Source organism: Ricinus communis, chromosome 5, assembly GCF_019578655.1.
Source record: "Ricinus communis isolate WT05 ecotype wild-type chromosome 5, ASM1957865v1, whole genome shotgun sequence".
NCBI lineage: Eukaryota > Viridiplantae > Streptophyta > Magnoliopsida > Malpighiales > Euphorbiaceae > Ricinus > Ricinus communis.
This window is the reverse complement of record NC_063260.1, coordinates 29,174,246-29,201,529: the sequence shown is the minus strand read 5'-3', so window position 1 is coordinate 29,201,529 and position 27,284 is coordinate 29,174,246. Positions and strand designations below refer to the sequence as shown.

Below are 27,284 nucleotides of genomic sequence, written 5' to 3'. Positions count from 1 at the left end.
CAACGACCAAAATTTACTAATGCTCCTATAATTTCAATATAATAATAAAAAAAATCAGTTTATGGCTAAAAGTGGTATTGTCCAAATAAATAATCTAACCATATATGTTATGTTCTAGGGTTTTACTCATTTTTATCAGAAATTCAAAAAAAAAAATCTAATAATCTAATCTCTTATTCATTTATTTTTTCTAATTATTTGTTACAATAATTAAAGCATTTTAAATTTTAAATTTTCAAATTCTGAACAAAAATAATAAGAGATTTTTTTTTTCTAAAGTGTCTATTAATAAATTAGCAATTAGATCCAATCTGTCTTTGAATCATTGAAATTGTATCATTGTTAGTAAATCTTAATTAATAATTGCAATCAACATCGTTAATATATATGTATATATATATATATATATATATATATGAACTTGTTTTTCTTTCTCGTGAACTAATTTATTACTAAGGATTTTAAAAATAAAAAGATTACATAACTTTTCATTAATTATCATTTAATAACCATCATCTTAATAATATATTTTAATTTATTTTATTATTAAAAATTTCAATAATATAAAAAATATTTACATTATTGATTATACAACTTTTTATTTAGAATATTTTTAGAAAAATAAATAATCTTTTATATATATTTTTATTAATACTCATAAAAGTCTTTTTTTTTTCTTATTATGTTTTCGACTTAATTTTTTTATAAATTTTTTTTGTACTTTAATGAATTTAGTCTATTACTATAAATATTTAAAATCATACTATATATTTTATGATTTTTAACTGGCTTCTCTCTTTTTTTTTTTACAAATTTCTATGAATTTTCTTGTATTTTGGTGGATTATTCTATTATTAAAATAAATGAAAGCAAGATTTTTAACTTGCTTTTCTCTTTCTTCTTGACAATTTTTTTATAAATTTTTTTATATTTTAGTGAATTAATCTATTATTAAGAATATCTAAATAAAAAAGACTACATAACTCTTCATTAACTATCATTTAATAAGAATTATCTTAATAGTCTATTTTGATTTATTTTATTATTAAATACGTCAAAAATAATGGAAAAGATATTTACGTTATTTGGAATATTTTTTCTTGTAAAAGATGAATAGTTTTTTTTTATATATATTTCTTTAATACTCATAAAAGTCTTTTTTTTTTCTTATTATATTTTCTACTTAATCTTTTTATGAATTTTATTGTATTTTGATAAATTTAGTCTATTACTATAAATATTAGATAAATAAATTAAATATTTTTATTAATTATCAATTAATAACTATCATTTTTTAATTTATTTTAATTTATTTTATTATTAAATACTCCAATAGTAATAAAAAAAATACTTACACTGTGAATTATATATTTCTTATTTGAAGTTGTCTTTTACAAGATAAATGAATTTTTTTATATTATTCTTAATGCTTATAAAAACTTTGTATATATAAACACGTATTCACATTCATTCTAAATTTTTATTTTTATTTATTCAAAATGAAAAGAATTATAATATAATTTCTATATGATATATTTATTGTATGTTTTTATCAAGTCAAATCAAATAATGTAATTATTATTATTATATTATTATTATTAATCGAGTTAAATTATGATTATTTATGCTAATACTCTATAAATTTTAAACTATTTATTATTTAAAGTATTTGAATAATATTAACTAATTAAAATTATTTTAGTTAATATATATTTATAATTATATTTAAATTAATGATTAGTAAAAAAATTTAAATCTAATATATATCTTTTCATTTGATATCTTAAAATTATACTAAATTTATTGAACGTGAAAAATTATTTATATTATCACATCGTTTATAATATATATAAATTAATATTTACATATCATATATAAAATATTTTAAATATAAAAAATATATGCGTAATATATATAGATTCATTATAAAATATATATTCTTATTTAAAAATTAATTACGAAATCATTTTTATATATTTATATATTTTATTAAAATCTAATAATATAAAATCATTCAATTTATAATTTTATAATTTTTATCTTATTAAAATAAACTGCTCTTTTAAGTTTATAGCTAGTGTTGGAAAAGAAAACACATGCTAAATTTGGAAAACAAATACAAATACAATTAATTAAGCCTTATTTTATTTTACAAAATAAATTCTTTATTTTATATATTTTATAATTTTGTCATAAAATAGTTTCTTACTTTTTAACTTACAAAGTTACTTTTATACATATAAAAACCAATTAAATCAAATTATGTGCTTCTGATTCTTATAAACTTTTATGAAAACAATCTTAATTATATTATGTGCCTATAATTCTTATAAATTCTTTTAAAAGAAGATGCATTTTTACTTTATTAAATCTTTTAAATTTTTATTTAGTTTTCGGTCACTTGTACATTTATTTTTATTTTTACTAGAAAAATAAAAGTAAAATAGAAAACCCAATAGAATAAATAAGTTTATTGGCCTTATTTTCTTTAATATTTGTTCAGAATTCAATCATTAAGTTTATTACAAATGATTTTTATTGAGCTTTACAAAGAAAGCATTACACGGAAATCCTGTATATAAATATACTATTCTATTTTGTACGAAGTCTATTCGGCCTACTTGCTCTATCATGTGATCTTGCTTACAAAATCCGACTTCAACAAAAACATACAGCGGTTTTCCTATTGAGCTTCCATGGACTGTAACAGGGGCTGAGAATCATCAAGAACCCTCACCGGCTTCCAGTTAGATTCTTCTTTCACTTGCCTTAGAGCAGCAAAGTGAAGAGCATCACTTTTCACTTGATAAATATGACAAGCCCACGGGTACGAATCTGGCGCTGACCAAATCTTTTGCTCTTCGAATTCTGTTTGCTCCACCTGTGATTCTGCTACACACCGTACTAAGCTGGGTTCTGGCTCCTCGAAACCAGCCACAGCTACACATCCAGGAGACACGAATCCCTCAGGAGCCCTTGGATGCCAAATTGACACTGGAGCTTTGTAGTCATCCGAGCAATTCCTCCATACCTGCATAACTCCAAAATTTTATGCTCCATATTGTGTCATTGCAAATATTTGCAATCAAGCCTGAATAAAGTGAGATCTTACGGTTTCTATAAATAAAAAAAACTGAAGGTTTCTTACCAAATCATAGCCCATTGGAAGTGCAAACAACCCATCAATTTTACGATAAAGAGCAGCAACATTCGGAGGATGGCTACCGACATGAGCTATATCCCCAATGGAAATGTACCTGGACAAAGACATATACATAAACTTCAGTATTGGTAGCTTATTGAGCATAAGCTGCTGAGTAGAACATTATATGGGTGAAAAGGAAAAAGATGTCGCTAGATACTAAATTGATAAGCTTCCACAACAATCAGTAGTGTTACAATCAGCAATTACCCGTTTGGACAAATGGGTCTCCATATGCTACATATGCTATCATCCTCCACAACCTGAAAAGAGAACCATGTCTCACATTAGCATGCATATGACAAGCTACACAGTTCAAAAGAAATAAAATAACATTGACCATAGCTCAGTATATGGAAGGTACCTGGTTCTTGCACAATTTGCATCGACCTTTAGATTCTCGTTCACTGCTCCAAATCTTCAAAAAATTCATACCATGTTTAACGAATTTCTCTTCGGCTGATGTACTACTTGATGAAGAGAGATCTCTTGACTCGATAATTGCTTTACTAGGAATACGTGGTTCTCCCCCATCAGCTTCACTTGAAGAAAAGTAGACATGTCTCTGACTTGAAGGAACCTAAGCAAGTAAAAATGGAGAAACCCATCAGAATTATATACTCAACCAACTCAACTCAGATTCAATTCCATTGAAATACATATTTCTGTCTAAAAATATCACAGATTTACATCCAATAACAACCTTTAGCATTATGCTTTTCATATCAGACTGGTACTCTTTCCACACCCTACGAACCACAAAACATATCCTAACTGCTAGAGGTTCGCTGTCCTCTGACTCTTCCGCAACATTGCATTTTATCACCCGAATAAAATTTTCTGATCTTTTAAAATTCTTGAGATGGAGAAGTAAGTGGGAAGGTTGGCGGCAGCCTGCTTTTGCCAGCTCCAGGGCCATGAGCTCTTCCCATGGCACATCCCACATGATCTTAGAAGGTTTCTTGTCCACCTTGTCTAAGTCCGGGCACTAGAAACAAGCAGAGCGTAGAAAAGAATTCATTTGCCTCAGATATTATATTTAGGAAGGACTAAACATCAAGAGTGAAAGGTCATGTAGTTTTTATTTAACCTGCAGCAGCATGACCCGTTTGTTGCTTATTAACACAGTCCTTTGATAAGGCACAACAAAAAATTCTTCAAAATTATCAGAGCATGCAAATTTTGAGGGCTCTTTAAATATCTCGGTGCAGCCAAAACGTCGACTTGCTTCTGCAAGATAAAGTGTCATCTGGAAACAAACAGAAGAAAAAATCAGACATATAACAAGAGGAAATGTGCTTACAACCTAATTTTGTTCATATTGACTGCAAAATGTTTACTAGAAACAATTTCTGATTGTGATATTCCATCATTCGCCTGTTTTTGGTCCAAAGATGAAATAATTAATAATAGTTGGCTGTATTCACCTATTTTTGTAGTAATAGTTTGTTTCACAGCGGGAAATTTTGAAATCAAGATTTTCCAACAAAATCTTACAGTTTCCATTAATGCCATAGTTAACTGTTGGTTATTAAGGCATATTCTAAAAATAATTGACAGTTTTCTTCCTAAAAAAAATTGTATTTTTGTTACCTAGAATGGATTGCACGTACAATACCTATTCAATAATCTATAGCTAATACAGAAGCAATAGCAACAATACCTGTCCAACAGCTTCTCTCTCAGAATATTCCCTGAGTATACAATCAGCATGAATAGCCCGAGGGTTTCTAATTCTCTGGGAGGATGACTTGTTATTGAGAACCTCTAAGCATTTGGAACAACTTGCACCAATCCCGTCAACCGTTAAAGAGAAAAAATCTAAAGCCCCACTAACTGGTTGTACAATAAATCCTAAGAATGCACGCCCAAGCCCATGAGCAAGGCCTAAGAGACCATTTTGTCTGGCACTCTCCACAGGCTTTGTCACAACTCCAGAGAACCCAAAGGCAACACCCTGTGCCAAAGCTTCTGTTCCTTGAATAATTCCATCGCCTACTCCAGTGATTCTCCTTGATCGCACCTATTCTCATGTCAAAATTTTGTTCACTCTAGATTGCACAAATGACACTACTGAAGAAAGAAATTTAAGAAATTACCTGCTTAGAGCGTAATTGCAGAAACTGTCCATCAGTTGAAAGTTCAGCAAACCCTTTACTAAGAGAAGCCAGTGTTGAACTTGTCATTCCAAGTACATCTACTGAGAACAATAGATGCAAAGGATTATGGATCAGATCTCTCCAAATTCGGTTTCCAATGGCAGGGACGATGGAGCTCTTTCGCATGAATCTGTCTGCGTGCATCACCCTCCTCAGATGAACCTAAATCAGAGGTTCCAAAATGTTACATCTCAACTCTGAAATCACCAGTCTTTGTTAATACCATATGAGGTAAAATGTAGCAAACATTTGATGAGAAACCACTGAATCACAATATTCTAAACATGCCTCCCTTTGCCCTCCACCACAATAAATAAGAAGAAAAAGAAAAACCATTTGTAATATGCCTTAGTCCGAAGGGATGACAGAAATGACAATGTGGTCCGCAGAACTATTGTTAGTGGGTAAGGTGAAAGAGAATTTTTCTGAATGAGACAACAATTATGGATTATAATTTTGAATTTATCATACAGAAGGTGATATACTATACATATGATTTTCAACAAAATAATTAAGATTTGAAGGCTGGATCCGATGTCATTAACATTTTCTTTTTCAATTGCTTCAAAAGATGGACCTGAAATTCTAAAAAGTTTTTATTTTTTCCTCCACTTAATCCGCAAAGCATTTACCCCACATCAGGGTAAGCCATGCCACAGTTAGTGGTGCTTCAGTATCTAATGTGGGGAATTTTAGCAGCCATCATTAGTAACAATCATAGACCACAAAAAGGTGAATCATACATGGCAAGGATCTAATTTCTCAAGAGCATTAAAACAAGATCTAGGTTTCTTTGCAATTACTTTCCATTTGAAGCAACTGAACCAACCTGAATTTTAAATGCATTGCCAACAGCAGACAGAACGGGACTCCATACACCTAGGACCCCATGTGGTCTCTGAGCTGGGGCTGTCTCTAATGACAACTTCAGTCTTATTTCTGAAACATCTATTAGCCTGGAAAGGGGAAAATTTTTTTCTGTAAATACAAATATTACAAGATATATTTACACTTTTAGATTCAATATTCCATGAGCACAATGAATTATCTTCCTAATAAGAAATATAAATATACTAATTAATAATGCACCAACAAGTAAGAAATGACATGGTATCTTCCTCTCAAAATCTCTATTTTTTCCATAATGATATCTTTGCAAACAACTTATAAGGAGATGATCCCGAATTCCTGATAATGACTTCATGAGCCATGCAGTCATCGGTTCAATTATAACAAGGTGAAATAACAACTGAAATAGACAGCTCCATCAAATGTATTAAGCTATGATCTAATATTGAGGCACAAAGACCAAATCATTTTATAAATAAAGAGGTAATAATAACAGATTAACAGTTTATTTTTGTTATATTCCAGTAACATCTATGCATGTTAAAGTTCCTATCATAAGATACTGCAATAGATTTAGTTCAGTAAAATTCGTTTAAGGAATTAACTCGCATTTTAATAATTTCTGTGCATGAAAAACAGTCTGAGAACAAGAGAATGTGAGGGATGTACTACTCATCATTTTTACTCAATTTAACAAGTGAAGTCCTTCCTCAACCCTGATGTTAGTAGACAAAATGGTTTAACATATCTGTTCTTTTGCAAGCCTAGAATAGGTAACAACTTCATAAGATGCAATAGCATTTAAGAAGATAAAGATGCGGAAGTTGAAAAGTGCACCGAGGCAAACAGACTCCTAATTAATACTTGGTGTTGATAAGTTAGAATAACTAATTAGTTTTTGTTTGTCAGAGGTATGGATAAACATTCTAAGGTTTAGGAATGAGATAAATAAGTTCTTGATCTAAGGTCTTTTATTCTTTAGTTAGTCTATATAAGTTGTGTTTTTCCTATGTTTGATATATGAAAAAAATTAAGAGAATATTTCTCTTTTTTCCTTTCTCTATAAAATTCTACATGGTATCAGAGTCTAGGGCTTGATCATGAATTTTAAGGCTGCCATGGTTGGCTCTAGTTCAGCCACTTCAGAAGCTAGCAGTGGTGTGACACCATCAGGGAGAGTTTCTCAATTACTTCCACCTGTTCCTCTTGAAAATTCGCTTCAAATCATCATTCACAAGCTGAATGGCAAGAATTATCTTGAATGGTATCAGTCCATGAGGTTGGTGATTGATGGAAAAAGGAAACTTGGATACTTGCATGATGAGATAAAACCACCAGCAACCGATGATTCGAAATACAGCAGTGGCGCTCAGAAAATTCAATGGTTACTGCCTGGTTGATTAACTCAATGGATCCGGTTGTTGGAAAACCATTCATGTTTTTGCAGACTGCTCGGGATGTTTGGGAAGTAGTTCGAGAAACCTATTCAGATTTGGACAACCATTCGTAGTTATTTGAATTAAACACCCATATGTGGAAAATGCAACAAGGTAATCGAAAGGTAACAAGTTACTATAATGATATGATGGCTGTTTGGCAGGAATTGGACATGTTTGAAGATGAACAATGGGAGAATCCTAATGACAGTGCTCGGTACAAAAAGAAAATTGAAAGAGGACGAGTATTTGTTTTCTTGGCTAGTTTAAACAAAGATCTTGATGAGGTTCGTGGACGTATATTAGGAAAAAATCCTTTACCAACTATTAAAAAAGTTTTTTCAGAAGTGCGTAGAGAAGAAGCACGACGAAAAGTGATGCTGAAAAATGATGAACAAAAAATAGATGTTGACGGATCTGCTCTTGTAACTCGAGGTACAGACTCAGGGGGAAAGCAGAAACCCTGGTGTGATCATTGTTGAAAGCCATGGCATACTTGAAATACTTGCTGGAAATTGCATGGGAAACCGAAGAAGAAAATAGGCAGCGACAACACCAAGTTAGAGGGAGATCTACACGCTTTTCAAGCTAGCAATACTAATCCGGGGCAGCAGTCTTCTTCTGAATCTCTTCCTTTTACCAAGGAACAGATAGAGCACCTGTATAAAATGTTTAAATCCCAAAATTTAGAAAAATCTAACCTGTCTTTTTCTTTTGCACAATTAGGTAATTCTTTCATTGCAGCCATAGCTTGTTCCAAACCCCATAGCACTTGGATATTAGATTCAGGTGCTACTGATCACATGTCTGGCAATTTGCAAATTTTTTCCTCTTATATACCTTGTGCAGGAAATCAAAAGGTTAAAATTGCAGATGGTTCCTTAGCCACTATTGTTGGGAAAGGAACAATTCCTATTTCGTCTTCTCTAGTTCTTAAGAATGTCTTACATGTTCCACATTTGTCATATAATCTTTTGTCTGTCAGTAAATTAACCTCTGATCAATAATTGTCAAGGGATTTTTAAGTCTTCCTATTGTAAATTTCAGAATTTAACCTCGGGGAAAATGATTAGGGGTGCTAAATTGGATGGTGGACTCTACTTCTTCAATGATGAGTCAACTTTTGGAAGGCAAGACCTGCAAACTTGTTTCAATTCTATTTCTGTTTGAAGTGGCACTAAGATTATGTTATGGCATTATCGGTTAGGATATCCAAATGTTCAATATTTAAAGTATTTGTTCCCAAAGTTATTCATGAATAAAAATCCTTTGTTTTTCCGATGTGAATTTTGTGAATTAGCTAAACATCACCGAACTGTTTACCAATCGCAACCTTATAAACAGTCGAAGCCATTTACCATGATTCACAGTGATGTTTGGAGTCCTTCTAGAGTGCCAACATTTTCTGGAAAACGCTGGTTTATCCATTTTATTGATGATCATACTAGAGTCACTTGGGTCTTTCTTTTAAAAGAGAAATCTGATGCTAAAAGTGTATTCAGAAATTTTTAAAATATGGTTCAAACACAATTTTAGACTCAATTTAAAATTTTTCAAAGTGATAATGAGAATGAGTTCTTTAACAATGTGTTGGGATAATTTTTTGCTAAAAAAGGGATTATTCACCAAAGTTCTTGTAGTAACACGCCTCAGCAAAACGGGGTGGCTAAGAGAAAAAATAAACATATCCTAGAAGTTGTTAGAGCTCTTAGTTTTACAACTAAAATTCCAAAGTATCTTTAGGGAGAAGCAATTTTAACAGCAATTTATTTGATTAATAGATTGCCTACAAGAATTTTAAACTTTAAAACACCAATTAAAGTTTTTAGTGAATGTTTTCTCATAACTCGGCTAACTAGCAACATTCCTTTAAATTTTTTTTGGAAGTGCGACTTTTGTCCGTAATCATGATCCTAAACATTCAAAACTTTATCCAAAAGTACATAAATGTAATTTTGTAGACTATCCTGCAAATCAAAAAAGTTATAAATGTTTTGATCCAGTTTTGAAAAAAATGTTTATTTCTATGGATGTCACTTTTTTTTAAGGACAATCATACTTTGACAAATTTCATCGTCAGGGGGGAGAACACTAGTGAAGATGTCTCAACTGATTCTGGTTCTGATTTAAATTCTGATTATGATTTAACTTTTGAGTTTTTTTCAAATAATGGTATTCTTGGGGGTCTAATAATGTTTTAAAAGAAAATGGGTCGAAAAATAAAGAAAGTGTGGAAACAAATGATGTAAATATTGAAAATACTGAACAGCCTTTGATAAGGTCATCTCAAAAACAAAATATTGAAACAACTGATATCTATGTGAAAAAGTTTAAAGGTCTTAAGGAACATCAAACACAAAAAAGAGCCACTATCCCACAGCACCATCAAGAATCTAATCAGAAATTGGATCATGAAATTTATGGCAAGTCTCCAAAACTTCCTACAAATAATTCATCTAGTCAACTTGATCTTCCCATTGCTCTTAGGAAAGGTGTCAGGTCATGTACTAAACATTCTTTGTCAAATTTTGTATCTTACAAAAATATTTCATCACCATATTGTGTTTTTATCTCACAATTGTCTAGTATGGTTATTCCAAATAGTGTTCAGGAAGCTTTAAATATTCCTGAGTGGAAAGAAGCTATTTTGGAAGAGATGGGAGCCTTGGAGAAGAATGCTACTTAGGAAGAAGTGGATCTGCCAGATGGGAAGACAGTTGTAGGATGTATGGGTGTTTACTATGAAGTACAATTCAGATGGATCCTTGGAAAGGTATAAAGCTCGTCTAGTAGCCAAAGGATTCACTCAAACATATGGAGTGCGCTACTATGAAACTTTTTCTCCTCTGGCTAAACTCAATACTATTCCAGTGCTCGTCTGTTGCAGCTAATCTAGATTGGCCTTTGAATTATCTAGATGTGAAGAATGCCTTTTTGAATGGTGACTTAGAGGAGGAAGTATACATGGAACCTCCACCTGGTTTTGCTCAGAAATTTGGAACCAAGGTATGTAAGCTAAAACGGTCTTTCTATGGCTTTAAACAATCTCCTAGAGCATAGTTCGAGAGATTCACAAAGTTTGTTGAAGGTCAAGGTTATAATCAAAGTCAATTTGATCATACTCTTTTTATAAAGAGTTCTATTAAAGACAAAATTTCTGTTTTAATTGTCTATGTAGATGATATAATTTTGACTGAAGATGATATAATTGAAATAAGCAGATTGAAACAAAACCTAGCCAAAGAGTTTGAAATTAAAGATTTAGGCCAGCTAAGATACTTTCTTGGAATGAAAGTGGCAAGGTCAAAGAAAGGCATTGTTGTCTCACAACGGAAGTATATTCTAGATCTTTTGAAAGAAACTGAAATGAGTGGTTGTAAACCTTCTGAAACTCCAATTGAAGCTAATTCTAGACTTGGAGAGGTAAAGAATGGTGTTCCAGTAGACACAGGAAGATATTAGAGGTTGGTTGGAAAACTGATTTACTTATCACATACTTGTCCGGACATTGCTTTCACTGTAAGCTTGGTAAGTCAGTTTATGCATTCTCCATATGAAGAACATCTTGAAGCTGTATATCGAATTCTTCGTTATTTGAAAAGTACACCAGGAAAAGGACTTTTTTTCAAGAAAAATAAAAAAAGAGGAGTTGAGGTGTACACGGATGCTAATTGGGCAGGTTCAATCACTGATAGAAGGTCAACTTTTGGATACTACACATTTGTTTGGGGTAATTTAGTCACATGGCGAAGTAAAAAGCAGAATGTAGTTGCTAGAAGTAGTGCTGAGGCAGAATTCAAATCAATAGCACAAGGAGTGTGTGAGATTCTTTGGCTGAAAAGGGTTCTACAAGAGCTTAAAAGATCTGTAAGTTTACCTATGAAGCCGTATTGTGACAATAAGGCAGCTATCAGTATCGCTCATAATCATGTTTTACATGACAGGACAAAACAAGTTGAAATTGACAGGCACTTCATAAAAGAAAAACTTAAAAAATGAATTATCTGTACTCCATTTGTACCAACCACGCAGCAGGTGACAAATATTTTAACTAAAAGGTTCTTTAGACAACAATTTGAGCTTCAAGTTAGCAAGTTAGGCATGAAAGATATATTTGCTCCAACTTGAGGGAGAGTGTTGATAAGTTAGAATAACTAATTAGTTTTTGGTTGTTAGAGATATAAATAAACATTCTAAGGTTTAGGGATAAGATAAATCAGTTCATGATCTAAGATATTTTTATTCTTTAGCTAGTCTATATAAGTTGTGTTTTTTCTATGTTTGATATATGAAAAAAATAAGAGAATATTTCTCTTTTTTCCTTTCTCTATAAAATTCTACACTTGGTAAAACTTTATAATCACATATAAATAAGAAAATGAGAATCTTACTCTACACGTATCTCTGGATCAACTTGTGTGACACTAGAGCTTTGGGGGAGACGATCAAGCTGGAGATTGTTGTAGAAATCAACAAATGACCAGATGATAGGTTCATGGATATTAAGCCTCCAAACCTTTTCAGTCACCTAGGCAGTAAAAATAGATTTCCATGAATGTACATGTTTTCGTAAATGAAAGGTGTATGAATTTGAAGCATTACACTAGTGACTATTACCCGCACATATACATATGGATAAACTAGGATGCCATCAGCGTTCTCATTGTGTTGTGTTATAGTCATCTTAAAAACTGGATTATGCATATCAGTGATCTGCTCAGGCGCCAACAGCACTGGCATCAAGGTTAGAGGAAGCTGATTGTCAAGTTGCAGATAACCCAGTATGAGCTTGAACCTGGCACAAAACAAGCAAACACTCAAACTCCTAACCTTGAAACATTAGTTTCAATAATGTAGGGTTCATATAATTGCCGTGATTGTAAAGAAAAAGATATTAATACGATACTATTAAGGGATCTACTGGATAGTAGATAAGTTATTATCATCATGTAAATAAGACAGATAGCTGCAGGAATCAAAAGCAAGGTTTTAAAATATGTCAGCTGTGTGGATGTATTAGGGTGTTGTGATCAAAGTTTATGGCTGCGGTCAACAATATCTTGATCAGTTTTTTTAAAGAAAAGTTGACTTAAATTCATAATTTAACAATTATTTTGGTCAAATATAATAGTATACCAAGTCTCCAATCTAACAAAACCATTTAAAAAAATGATTTTTTAGTAATTCTAACATGTGAAATTATTAGATAGAAATCCAGCAATAATATTTCTTTTGCATTACTAATTAGCTGGAATCAGGCTAAATGGCTATTACAAGCCAATTCCTACGTGATTATCTGAGATGTGCAATACAAGGGAAAATCAAAATGGAAACCCATTTTTCCGTGGCAAATCGACTGATTTCATCATGGATAAACCATATATGGAAATGTAATTGAAAGCAACGTCAAAATTTTTTCTATACATTCTACCAAGTTGATTCCTGTGTATTTGAAATTAGACAAGCTAAAATAGGGTAATTAAATTAAATTCCCATATATTCAACTGACATAAATGCTCAAATATCTCTATCTTTTCCCCTATATGACATGCAAAACTTCATTTACTAAAAGGACTTCCATAAACATAGCACCTTGTGGTTAAATGATATTATAAACCAATTTGAACATAAGGACCCATACCTGCTTGTTTTCCCACCATCATAGCCAGTCGAGAACGATATGAACACTCTTTCCAAGTACAAGTAAGAGAGCTCTTTTGGTCTATGATCCACAACAGAAATCCCAACCACTCCCAGTTCGACTATAAGCTCTATAGGTGTGATGTTATTATCCCTTTCAGTATGCCCCCTAGAATTTTCCAAATAGCCTGAAGGTCTTAGAGATGTGCTTTCTCCATGTGATGTTAAACTGCTATTATCTCTAAACCTAGCTACTTTTATATCTCCCAAATCCACAACATGAAACTGCAATCCTGTTTCTTCATTCTCTATAGAAGAAATCCCAGGCCTTTCCAAATCAAATTTCCAAACACCAATACTACCATCAAAATCTATTTTGGCATCAATGAATTTTTGGCCATATGGATCATCCCAAGAAAAGTTCGTTGTTGATAGTGGTTCCAAAATAATCCATGCACCATCACCAAATCCTGTTTGGCGAATGCTTATCATCTTGCTAGGTATCCTGTTCTCAATCCTGTTCAGAAAAGCTTGCAGGATTGTCACACTGGCAGAGGTAATGCAATAACATTTACTGATATGCAAAATAAGTACCTGATAGGACCATCAGTCGATCCAAGGCGAAACACAACTATAAACCGTGATCCTTCCTCATAGCCCCTTATTTCTGTCCTCAAAATATTTCGAGTACCATTCAATCTCCTCAAAACCAGAAAGATGGTGTCCTCTTTTGTAATTTGAACAGGGTACGACCATTCTGTGTCTTCTAGCCGAACCTAAAAAAAATGAGAAAGTTAAAAATTTTACTCAAGCGGGGAAAAATAAAGAAAAAGAAAAGCTAAGTTATACGACCATTTTATCCAAGTTCATTGAATTATTATTTTCATGGAACTTATCTGGTAATTATGCATTCTTGGTGGAGAGGAAAATTAAATGATATGAGTCCCATCCCATCAATTATTTGCAGCATTCTGTTTGGTCCTTTCTCTTTTCTAAATAAGTTGGAATGTCTAAAATATGGTATATTCAAGTTGCCATGAATTTTCCTGACAATATATCTACCCTTGAATTTTTTGTCCCTACACAATAACCATTCTTCTCCTCCTACTTTGAATCATTTGTTTCCTTTTGGTAATAGATGTTTGTCAGAGCAAGCAAACTAACATTGGACTTGAAGATACAATGTAACATATAAATGTTTTTAGAGAAATATGCAATTAAGAAATGATTTGCCAACCCATAATATCAAACTTAATCAGCTAAAAGTATGCATTGTATTACTTTCAATTGCAATATCTAGATCACTCTTAATTATATTTCAGTTTGTAGTTAACTGTTATCATACCAGTTAGTCAGACCTAGGTTCTTAAGAGGTAAGACTTTCCAATTTTCCAATTCAATCATTTTCTTGCTTCTACAAATCGACATGGACCAGAGTAATACCATTTCTAGAGCATATTCTATCCTTTAGTGATTGAAGTTGCGCCATAAGGCATATCCTCTCTATCTTTATGTTTAATGAATGGGACCTAACAAATCAAATTGATTTGAATCTAACCATCAGCATGACTTAGACTAATGGGTAAAATGCTTTTTAGGTTATAAACTCTTTTTTATTCTTATATCTACCCAACATGGGACAATCCACAAATCCTTCAAAACTTCCTCTCAAGCACAACTACACTTGAGGACTGGGCTATCAAAAAGGCCAATATAAAGACACGAACCTCAGCTAACACAATTTAGTATGCTATTACATGCTCTAGTATCATGATAAGATCCATGAGGTCAAGAAAACAGTGCAGAACTAATCTTGGCCTAACCATTAACATGAGTTAAATCAACTTAAATTTTATATTTTTATATATGCCAAATTTTTTATTAATGGGCTCTATATACTATCTATGTTATCAATCAACTTCCACCTTCACTAATTCTAATATGGTATAGAGCTGGTTCAACAAAATTTAATTCTCCAGTTGATTCGATCTAGGATCTAGTGCATTTCAATGGAGACATATTATTAAGTGACAATTGGGTCCAAGTTCCAGTTGCCTTCGAAGGAGAGTGTTAGAAAATTCCATATTGCTAAAGTTTAAAAAAGTTGAAAGCTTCTAAGTTCTAACCACACAAAATGGCTAATTCCAAACTCGTTCCAATTATTTTAGTAATTTTTATCCAAGCCAAATTATTATTGATGAAGTTCACATTCTATCTAATCCATCAATCACCTCCCACCTTAACCAATTTTAATATGGTTTAAGAGTATATCTAGCCTAATTTGATTTTTTTTTTTTCACTTGATTCAATCCAATTGCGTTTCATGGGGAGGACATATATTTCAAGTGACATGGGTCTTCAATTTGCAATTGCCCATGAGAGGGAGCACTAAAGAATCCTGCATTACTAAAGTACAGAGGTCCAACCGGATTACTCTAACATTAGCCAATGTACCAAGGTTTTCAAAGAAGTAATAGATCTGAACATATTTTTAACATGCAGTTGGTGCAAAAATTATATTTTGCAATCCATTTGGATTCTTTTGTCAATTTTTTATAAGAAAAGTAATTTTATTATTGAACAAGAAATAAAAGGACATCGCCACTGAAATCAGGGAATCAATGTTGATGATTACTATAAAAAATTTAGTTACAAATGACCATCTTTTAAGACCTAAAGGCGATCTTCAATATTAAGAAAAGTCGTTCATACGCATGCAGCAAAAGGTTAAGACTTGATGACAATTGACCAAAACGTTGGGAAAATTAATTTGAATAATTTTAATGAAAATCTTTTGGAAGGAGAAGATGAGTTAGAGAAGAGCTATTTCACTAGAAAGCTAGTTGAAGGTTTAATCATGCCCATGAAAGCCCACTTCTTTTGTATAGGAAGGGAAGACTATTGAAGATGTGTAAATTCTAAAAAGTAGGCGAGTGATTGGATTGTGCATATTTCAATTGCTAGAAATTTGATAATAGAGAACTATTTGCTTCTATATTATAAGTGGGTAAAAACTATTTTCTTCTCCCTTCAATCTATTCTTGAGATTAAATAATATCGTGCAGAAAACTTAGGGTTGGATTTAACACTTTGTTCACATTGCGGCCAAATATACAAAGAAGTGGGGCACATATCTGTAGATAAATTGAAGAGCATAGCCTATGGAGTTTTTCAATGTGTCCAGATACTACTGATATAGAATTAAGAGTTTTGCTATGCTTTCTTTCAAAATCAAGATCTTCAGTGAAAACAAATTATGAAATAGGACAGTATGGTTTCAAGATATCATATTAGAAGACGGTGATATGCAGCAGTATTGCCCATGTCCCTCCAATGTCAGAATGGTAGATCAATAGTTAGATATTTAAATCCCGAAGCCAAATTAAATTTAAGTTGTGCAAACTTGCAAACCCTAGGTTCCTATGAAGCTTCCATAAACAATCCAAGTTAACCCCAATCAGGTTGTCAAAGAATACAGAAAAAATAAAATGAAATGGGCAAAAATTGACCATAAAAGAGGTAAGAATCTGGCAAGAGTGATAAAATAAACATGGTAAAAGAATGCAGATTCATTCAGTACACTCACCTGGAGTTTATCAGTTTCACCTTCGTGATATACAAAGGAGGTTCTCGAATCATATGCATGAAGAATTTTTGGTTCATCACCACTGTGTAACTTGATAAATATATCTTGACCGAGTCTGTTTGTAAAAGTCATGTATGGTCGCACAGAAATTACCTAAGAAAAGAACAATGAGTTGAGCACCTTTCATCTTGAATGATGTTGAAAGTTCTTTAAATCCTATTAGTACCTTAGTAGGGACAGATTGGTAGGGACATGGTTTTGCAGAAACAAATAGCCTTATGCAGTTACCATCAGCATCATGAGCATAGAGATCCAGTGACCCATCCTGAAACCAAAAAACAAATGGAGATTAAAAAGGACATCCACCTTTTTTTTTTTTTTGAGGAATATCTACTTAATTTAAAAAATGATGGCTTGTTAAATCTGCTAAAATTACTGTCTTACCATGTCACCAAGGGGAGAAAGATCTGTAACAGGCCCAAATTGCTGGTCCACGCCACTTTGAGCAATTGACACTGAAAGGCCTAACATATTGAAATTCAAAGCAGAAGCAATTGTATAGCCTTCAAATATTTCCTCTTCTGTAATTTCCTCAAGAATTACTTCATTGCTATTTTTGGATTCAAATGAAGGAGCTATCCTCCGAGCATGTTTTTTCCTTGCCAGATCTACAAGTCTATATGAAAGTGGAGGGCATCTGGCTACTGACAACCAATAAGGGGCATAGACTCTAATAATCTTTGTCAGCAGCGGTCGTTCATTATCATAATTTTGTTCAAGAATGAGTTGAACAATCCTGCACATTTATTATTTGGGAGCAAATCAGACTACAAACGGTCTCCATTTCCACCAATTGACAAAACTAGAAAAATAAAAAAACACATTGAATGTCAAAACCTTCCGGAAATTGAACTTCTTAAGCTTATTGTTTTAGATGGTAGTCCACTAGGATGAGATATAAGAACAGCTTCCTGTATTTGGAAAAAAAAATATATATATACATATATATATATATATATTAGAAGTCGCTAAAAACTGATGCCAACATATAGTGCCACGAAATATTATTATAATATCTTTATGATCTCACCTGTATTGGCAGCCACCCACTCTGTGGTAGCAGAGAAAGGAACAAAGGCTTTCCTATGTCGGCAGTATGAATCTTCAGAGTCTTTCCTGGAGAAAATATTCCCCTAGCACATGCAACAAAATGACCAGTAGCTTGCATTTCAAGAACAGAGTATTCAGCAGCAAGGGGAAGATAATTGCTGAGAGATAATGGGGATTTGACCACAAGACTCCAATCCTGAATAGGATCAGAATGCATGTCTTTTGCAATCTCTGTAGCTTGTATGCTTACACAAAACCACGTTCTGTGAGAACAATTTGAAGAGGTACCACTTATCTGGGTGCAGCATAAAAGTTCCTCGCGCTCTGTGAGATTCGATATGCATATTCCAGAACCTTTTGAGTTGCCATTTTCCACAGTTTGACCAGGCCTCTCTACCACAGAACTCCAGGAATGTCCATCAGAAGTATTATGACTAGAAGGTCTTAATTGCAAGATATACATTCCAAATTGTGTTATGCCTGATAAAGGAAGAGGTAAAGTATCTCCAGGTTTAACTGATCCAACAGATATTTCTTGCTTTACTTCCCCGGAAATTTGCTTTCGGTTCCTGATCCATCTCCTTTGCCTAGCATGATTCACAAACTTCATAGGATCAAATGACTCGGGCCACTTCAGCCTTTCAGCATCCGGAGAATGAACCCAACCTTCAGAAGTATTGACAGATGAAGTATCCAAATGCCAATCATCAATCCATTCCCAGCCTGAAGGCAACTCCACTCCAAAAACAGCCTGAATCATCGACAGATAAGGGATAAAAAATGGTGCATCAATATCAGTAACTTAAATATTAAATACGATAAACTTGGTAAAATCAGTCCAAAATCTCATAGTATTTATTAAAAATTGAACTTCCAAAGCACATGAATGAAAATTCTTTTATTTCATTCATCTGTAAGTTTTGACCCACAAGTCACTTGAAAGGCAATGGTCGAGGTGTTGAACATATGTTATGATAAGCTGACAGAAGAGACGGATAAAGAAGACAATAAATAAAGTAACTGAGCATAATCAGTTAATTTAATCCATGATATGCTTGTGTCAATCGCATGATCAGGACTTGTTTCATACAGGAGGGAAATTTATTGAAGGTAAAGTGAGATAGCAGTGGATCTAGTCCAAAGCTATAGATATCAAACCGGAGAATTTTTGGTTGTATAAAAGATGTTGACATGTAAAGGACCTGTGCCTCTTTTATTGTGCTTTGGAGTATATATTGAATGGAAGAAGTGTCCATATCAAAAATTCAGGCCTCATCTTTCAATCACTTGTTATACAAGGTGTTTCTCTTGGTCCTTTCTTGGCCTCTTCAGCAGCTTCTAGAGTAGCATGTTAGCTTATTAATCATGATGAAACGCCATTGTACAGGCATCGCAACAACTATGTACAAAATTAGAGCAAAACAAGCAAATAATGTTCCAATACTAAAATTCTTTTTACTAGTTGAAATACATTGTCATATATAGTTTTTTTTCCCTAGACATGTGTGATCCGACACATGTAGCCAATATTTCATTTTGGGGTTGGGAGGGAACCCATGCATGCTTTATGGAAGTCGGTATAAATACACAAAAAAAATTTATATAGTGCAATCACCTCATGGCAACCGCTAGCATCTGAGAGATTTGAGCAGCCAACCCAACCAGCATTTGGTTTGTAGATTTCAGTTTCAAAGAACTCATCCGTCTGAGTTCTACCATCACTGTGTAATTCTCCAGATTTACTTGCATCACTGGAAGCCTTGGATACAAGGTGCAAATCAAGTATAAAATCTGTACTGTTACGTACTGAAACCAGAGACCTTATTGTCACATTTCTATTTCCATCCTTTACACCTACTTCACTGGCAACAACATCATTGCCCAGTCGCCAGCAAGCAGCAGGTGCAGCATAATTTAGTCTCACAGTAGTCCAGGGCCCTTCCATGCCAGGACTAATCTGAATAAATCCAGGTTTTCTGTCACCAACAAAATACTCATATCTGTCCTCAGCTTCAGATCCAGGTGATAAGAATACAGAACATCTTATTCTTCCAGATGCCTTACTATGTTCCTCTCCTAGATTCGCAGTCTGCATGGGCAATATTTAAGATTACAATTATGTGTCTGGATGATGCTGTGATAAGTATTCAGATCCAGTATCATTTTACTGAGACAGAAAGATACATTACCCTAGATTTTGCAGGGGCTAAGTCTATCCAAGTCAAATAGTTCAGATAATCAGACTGAGTAAAGCTATCTTGGATTTTTACTGCAATCTGATTCAAAGGAGCTGAAGAAAATCCAACCGGACCACCTGTTGAACCAAGAATGAAATTTACAATCAAGAAGTTTGTGGTAATTAGAACATCTTTAGTAAAAGCACTTCATTGCTCCAAGTAATTTCCCCACCCCAATAAATATAACACCAGCTGAAAAGGCCATACACATGTGTCAACAAAAGTAATTCATGGGGATATTTTACAAAAGAATTCTATCCTCCAGCATTTTGCATAAAATAATGTAACTAAAACTCAGACCCCTGTGTTGGTATCTCAAGAGTTTTCCCAAGCAATGAGCCGAATGAAATATATCACTACCTAGTACCTACAACAAAATGCAAACAAATACCTTTTCCCATGTCAGTGACAATAAGTTCCAACAAGTAATTATCCTGCAAAATTTTGACAATTAGAAAGAACAAGACATAAAGCATAAAAGCAACAAATTGTCATATTAGGAAAAAAATAACTGTCAAACATTTATGTAGTAAGATATGCAGCGAAAACACAATAATAACAATATTGTTAAGTTTCACTAAACCATTTGCATATTGAGATCTTTTAACAAAAACAGAAATGTCTGTCCATGAAAAGGAGGATTGACACATATTATGCCCAATTCAGATCAAATACAGGAAACCTTCAATTATCGAACAATGGGAATCAAATAGAACGAGATATGTACTTATTGTGAAAATCAACAATAAGCGTTTGGATATCCAACACATGAATGTCTTGAAATTATCAAAACTACAACAAAAAGATGCACCCGCGAGTAATACAGGGAAGAATAAAAAGAAAAGAAATGAGAATATAATGAAATAGCTGATTCTGCTATATGATTGATCATTAATGATAAGGAGGATTCTAGAGATCAACATGATATAAGAACACAAATTAAAAGATACAATTAGTGCCAACTATGCTTTATAGCTCTATTCTAATAAGCTTGTCAAAATAATGGCATTGAATTGAATGAAGAATCTTACAATTCCGCATAAACACCAAATCTGAAAAAGAAAAGAAACATTTATGTACTTGTAATGAGGAAGAGATACCAAGATGGAAATAGCATGATGGTCGGTCCATTAACTGTAAAAATTATAATAATTTGAATTATGTATTATTATTATTATTATTATTATTATTATTATTATTATTATTATTTCCCATTTGAAGTAATTATGCTGAGCAAGATTTGCCAAACTGACAAAACAAGTGGCCACATGCCAACTAATATTTTCTGGACTCAAATTCAATTATTTTGCAATAATAGTTGCTGATCTTACTTCATCCTTGTGGTAATATGATCTAAATCTCTTCTAAACTCTAAAAGGCATAAAATAACATAAAAATATAACTATCAAGAATGGAAAAGGGGACATTAAAGTTCGTAATACTGGTCAGAAGTGGATTTCAGGATTCACTTTTCAAATTCCATAAGATGGTCAAGGATAATAGATGAATAGAGTCTAAAGGTACCGCAACGTTTCCTTCAAGCAGATCATCAGATTCTAAAGTAGAACTAGATAGAAAGAGAGACTTAAAACATTGGCATTGAGAAAAGATGAAATATTCTTCCATACCGGGCAGTCAACTTTAAAAAAAAATATTTCATTCCAGTTGACCAATTCAAGCTCGGAAGAAGAAGAGTTTGAGATGCTTCCACTTGTGCGTGCACTTTGTTGATGATACAGTGATTCACCACCCACAACCTGATTTGGAGTTAGACGGATTGCTACAGTGTAGAAATTAGAAGTCAACCCTCCGTCTCTTGGGAACTACATCACGATTCACAAATATAAACAAATGATTGAAATAAGGAAGTCATTCACAAAACAAAAGGGATAAAAGAGAAAAATCTTTTAATCATCTAGAACAACTAAATACCTACAAATATATAGATGTACAGATATTCAGATCCACAAGCACAAATGTTCATACCTGTGCATCCACTATGATAACAGTCACCATTTTTCTAACTTTAGCACAAAGTTTTCCTTTCAAGTGAGACTCCAACATATTTTTTGAAACAGGAACTTTCAAAGGCAATATATCCCCAGAGGGCATCCTTATTATATTTGACCGGCCCAACATTTCAGTTGCCCGAATAAAAATGTCCTGACCAAGCTTATTTTGTGGGACAATAAAATAATTTCTCTTCTGATGCACATCAATCACAGATCTTGCACCGTAAATTGAAGGAAACTCGTCCTATTTGATCATAGAGATTGTTAGCTAACATGGAGTTGTAAACCAAAAAATGCATAACTGTATAAGGAATAGCATTGTAGTGAGAAATGGAAGAGCAGAAGCTTACTCTATTTTTGTAATATTCATGCACATGACTAAGATTATTCCAGCTTGCATAAGCTTGAATAATCATATTAGCGTTAGATACAGTAACATTTAAGTTCAACTCCCTTGTTGAGGTCAGTCGTAGCTGTGAAGCTGCCCCTGGTGCGTTAAGATCATATTGGTATCTGCAAATGATGTTAAAGCAATAACAAACTACTTATATCCCAAAATACATCTCATACATAACATCCAAGGATATCTCAATCCTTTTCTGCAATGATAAATTCACTTTATGAAGACTGCATAGTAAGGAAAAGTTCTTATCATTATTCTAGAGCAAATTGGAAGTTTGGACTCTTAATAATTCCTGTTTCTCACAAGTCTTTTATACTCATCTTACTTCCAAGGCGTCTCATTCTAAACTTGGAATATCAACTTTTGCAAACACAAAGTTCATTTATGCTCTGTTGGCAGAAATTCTATTCTGTCACCAAAAAGAAAAATTTACTTGATAAAATCTAATGAACAAGTAGGAGGATTCAATAAAATACCGGTCTCAGTTAACTGCTAAATAGCAAGAAAGTAATAATTTAAAGGGCTTCTAATGGTGTTGGAGAATGTTGAATGTGGGAAAAGAATCCCACATGGAAAAGATAAAGTAACAGGACAACATGGCCTTAGCAAAAGCCAATTGGCCTTTTTCAAGTTAGTTTCCTAACCCACTTACATGTTCACTGATGTGAGTATCTCAGGTGCACAAAGCTTATATGCGGTTTTTTCCTTTTCCTTTTTCTTTTTGCTTTTTCCTTTTCATGTCCAGATGTGCAGTGTGGTTTGCAATTCTTTAAGCAAAGTATCATCCCTTTGCACTAGCAAGACAAGGCCTAGGGATCTCCAATATACATAACCCGTTCTTCATGAAAAAAAAGAAAAGAAAAAAAAAACATCCAGAGATATCTGAAGCTAAAAGAACATCATACCTTACAAATCCATCGACTGGCTCAACAAGTGGCTCCCATGATTCATACTTATCATTATATGATCTTGCAGCCAATGAGAAGCTGACAGTAGAGTTTAAGTAACCAGTTCTTCCATGCAAATTGAACCCTATTCCACTTAGAGATATGTTGAACAATGGAACCATCTGCAAATTTAAGGAAATTAATAAATTTATTAACAACTGCATACATGTGGTTACCTGGTTTCTAAACTTTTTTCACATTTACCACCTCAAATGAGTTATCAAGGCATTTAAGGTGCCATATTACATGTATATATAAACAACTTAAACATCCTGACAAAATCAGAATGATTAAATAATCATGATTTTCAAGTCAAAACAGATATCATTAGGTTCTAAACCTGAGAAGAAGATGCTCTTACAGGTCTTTGCATTAGTAACTAGAATTGAACATACCAAAGAGACCTCATTGTATATAGTCAACAATAAGTATTTCAGTCAGTTATTCAGTGTTTACAGAGGAAATGAAGTCTGAAAAGATAGCTAAAATAATTAAATTATTGAATTCCTAATTATCCATACATTACACTGCTACTCTCACAATAAGTGGTAGGGAATCTGAACCATATGCTCAGTGAGCGTCATGATGTCCAATAAGGGAACATTCCATGTATGAGCAACTACCTTATCTTTCTCCGCCAACAGTATGAAATCCCTAAGAGCTTAAAAATGGAATTGTCCTTTTACTTTATGCAAATTCTTGGATGAACCTTTTTGTTTGCTTTTAAATTTGCTGGAACTCTTTGTTATCAGAAGAAAAAAATGTATTACGCAGAAATTTAAAAAAAAAAAAGGATGTTCAGCCAACACAGAAATGCACGAGCAACCAAATTAATCTTAACCTAAGCCACACCTTCCAAAATAATTCAAACTTATTGAACTTTTCCTTCAATTATTATAAAGGATGAAAAGCACAAATAAATCATTTTCTATGAAATCTTTCCCTGCTTAAAGGAAATTCAGAGGTGCCAACTATATATAGCTTCATTAGTTAATAAAAAAAATTTCAGGACCAAAATGATGCACATATTTTGATTGAGAGCTGGAAATAATTCCAAATCAGGCTCCTCTATATTCAACTAACATGAGTACCAAGTCATGGGGAGTCTTGGACCTGAAAATCGAGTTCAGTCCACTACTTAGACTAACATTCAAAGTACAACAGGTATTTGTACATATCTAAAAATAGTCTTAAACAAAACTAAAAGAAAAATACAAAGTCCTTACCAAGCCACCATAATCGTCAAAAATGGCTGTGGAAAAGGTTCCAATCTCCGCATCAATGACAGTATCATCTGAACCACTAGGTAAGCTAGGATCTGCTAAGTTTAGAGCAAATCTTCTTGGAGGTCTTTTAAAACCACTGCGAACAATAAATGTCCCTAATTCGTTGCCAGCTGTCCATATGCTAAATTGTTCCCTCGTAGACTTGGCCTCAGATGTATCCCATACACTTTCCTCTAAGAACTGATCCCCAGCAACCATGTCACTGCGCATGCATCTTAATTTGCTGAAATCATATAGTTTTGGAGATCCCTTACATGCAACGCAGCCCAATGAAACAAAGCCCGGGGGGGCTTGTGGCATCCAGAAAGAAATGCTATCCATTCCCCTTTGTTTCTTAATCTGCCCAACAAGTTGATAATCCAAAGGCGCTTTGAAGAGATCTTGATCTCCAGTATCATGAAGGACAATACATGTATTAGGAGGCTCATACCTAATTTTCAAGAAACAAACAAAAGCTGAAATTATTTATTCCAAATAGGGAAACAGATGTATAAGATACTTGGTCAAAATTTCATACCCTTTAACAGCAATATCACCAAAATACACCATGCCATGAGCGACTACTGGACGCCATATGGATAGTTTCTTCCTTGAGCTTGAAGCCCGATTCCACCATATCAACTGAAAACTAGCGACAGCTTCAAAATGCCGACCAGAGTTTAGAGAAGTTGAGTTTTTTGATTGCAGTTCATCCACATCACCAGATAAAGTTTGTAAATCTGAAATTTCAGATGTCCTGGAAGAAAATTCTGGAAGCCCATATTTTATATGGCGCAATTCATAAGCTCCACCTATTAAGCTAAGAGTTTTTGGGTCTGCTGGCAAGAAAGTACCAAAAGAGTTTTCCACACGCCAGAAGGCCAAAGTCGACGGATAACTGAAATTTAGAAACAAAAGAGAATTCAACACGTAATCCAATCAAAAGAAACAGCAGATGGAGCACAACGGCTGCATATTTACTAATGGCATGACAGACTTAGCTCTGATCAAGCATCTATTTGGACATTTCTGATTATGAGAAGCTTAGTAGGGAGCTCAACTAGCCTTTGTAATCTTGTTTAATATTCTTTAGGTCAACACTTTACCGTTTTCTCATGAGTTGTTGATGCAGTTCTACCCTACAAGTTATGCCTATGGAACCTTGGCTGTAATGCCTAAAGATTTTAAGTGTGAAACACAAATTCTTTCATACTAACGTCTAGAACTTCCTTTCAGATTAATGTTAATAGATTATAGTCCACGAGTAATGTTCACAGGCACAGTTCATAGTGCTTAATCTGCAACTTACTGATTAGTAGAGATTATGGTGATACAATCCCTCAAGGGACAAGGAGAAACTAGAGAGGCTAGGATGCAAAAGGCAGAGGACAGATGTGGCTGTGTTCTTCCTGTGGACACCACACAGCCCAATGCAACATAGCCTTTGGGTGCTTCAGGAAACCAAAGGGAACAGCTAACATCCAATTTGGGGCCATTTTGTAGAAAGCTAGAGCTGGTTACAGCTTGATCAGACATTTCCTCAGAATCTAATGGGGGCCAAATTCGTTTGAAGGACATAGGTCTCTTGATTCTTGCAAAGTTCATATTCACAGCAAGAACTCCTTTTGTAGGTGGCTTGTCCCTGTAATGTGAAAAATAATTACAGGATAGCCAAAGTAAAACAATGAAAAAAATTAGACCATAAATTGAGGATTGTAAAAACTTTTACTTACAGTGGAGTCAGATAGTCACCAAGAACCGCAAAGCCAGGTGGTGCACGAGGTCTCCAAAATGCATATATTTGGTCATTGCATGGATCTACAAAACACAAAAAAGAGGCAATAAATCAACTTCTAAAGACAACACATGCTCTTCTTTTAGTGATGTACAAGACAGGAAAACTGAACATATCACATACTTCTTATTATTCCAACTTTGTCAAACTCAGAACAGGCAACTGTTATCTGCTTTGAGGTCATCCTCAGAAAAGCCAAAATGTCTTCTTCAATGGCTATAAACAGTCTCAAGATGCTGAATGTAAAATTCATAAATATATTTGAAACAGATAAATGAATGTTAGTCTTCCCAGAAGCATTTGAAAAGGTCACGGAGGTGTCAAAAGGCTCCAAAATCCTGATTCCATTACTCTCCATCATTAAACCAAGTGCATTTGCAGTCATTTCCATAGTATCGCCCTTCAAAACAAGCCTGAAAGAACAATAAGCACATCATAATATCACTTACATTTTTCTGTACTTCTAGAATGGCATCTTCATACTTGAAATCATATTGGTCAATTTTTCATATCAAATGCACTTCTCAAAGGTTGGACGACGATTAAGGCAGAACCAAACAACAATTTTTTTTCTTGACCAACCGATCATCTGACAAAAACATCTGTACTCAAAAATAGATACACTAATTATGCCATTACTAAA

At 33.5% G+C, this 27,284-nt stretch overlaps 1 protein-coding gene across 3 annotated transcripts in view; it reads right to left on the bottom strand.

Moving 5' to 3' along the window:
- Positions 1-2,456: 2,456 nt before the first annotated feature.
- The window catches only part of LOC8271323, a 46,562-nt gene continuing 21,734 nt past the window's right edge, over positions 2,457-27,284 (bottom strand). For all 3 annotated transcript variants that reach the window (XM_048373824.1, XM_048373825.1, XM_048373826.1), the window contains 30 exons: positions 26,765-27,054; positions 26,580-26,664; positions 26,156-26,488; positions 25,385-25,744; positions 24,808-25,297; positions 23,540-23,703; positions 22,582-22,744; positions 22,206-22,475; positions 21,848-22,042; positions 20,611-20,653; positions 20,172-20,296; positions 19,598-20,071; positions 17,963-18,733; positions 17,770-17,843; positions 17,317-17,668; positions 17,099-17,197; positions 16,873-17,025; positions 13,881-14,062; positions 13,288-13,803; positions 12,264-12,441; positions 12,038-12,174; positions 6,191-6,317; positions 5,302-5,523; positions 4,866-5,225; positions 4,293-4,451; positions 3,906-4,190; positions 3,567-3,782; positions 3,413-3,465; positions 3,149-3,257; positions 2,457-3,031 (listed from right to left, as the gene is read on the bottom strand). In XM_048373824.1, the coding sequence (XP_048229781.1) occupies positions 2,684-3,031; positions 3,149-3,257; positions 3,413-3,465; positions 3,567-3,782; positions 3,906-4,190; positions 4,293-4,451; positions 4,866-5,225; positions 5,302-5,523; positions 6,191-6,317; positions 12,038-12,174; positions 12,264-12,441; positions 13,288-13,803; positions 13,881-14,062; positions 16,873-17,025; positions 17,099-17,197; positions 17,317-17,668; positions 17,770-17,843; positions 17,963-18,733; positions 19,598-20,071; positions 20,172-20,296; positions 20,611-20,653; positions 21,848-22,042; positions 22,206-22,475; positions 22,582-22,744; positions 23,540-23,703; positions 24,808-25,297; positions 25,385-25,744; positions 26,156-26,488; positions 26,580-26,664; positions 26,765-27,054 (7,333 nt within the window). In that variant the 3' untranslated portion in view covers positions 2,457-2,683. The remainder of the gene's footprint in view (positions 3,032-3,148; positions 3,258-3,412; positions 3,466-3,566; positions 3,783-3,905; positions 4,191-4,292; positions 4,452-4,865; positions 5,226-5,301; positions 5,524-6,190; positions 6,318-12,037; positions 12,175-12,263; positions 12,442-13,287; positions 13,804-13,880; positions 14,063-16,872; positions 17,026-17,098; positions 17,198-17,316; positions 17,669-17,769; positions 17,844-17,962; positions 18,734-19,597; positions 20,072-20,171; positions 20,297-20,610; positions 20,654-21,847; positions 22,043-22,205; positions 22,476-22,581; positions 22,745-23,539; positions 23,704-24,807; positions 25,298-25,384; positions 25,745-26,155; positions 26,489-26,579; positions 26,665-26,764; positions 27,055-27,284) is intronic.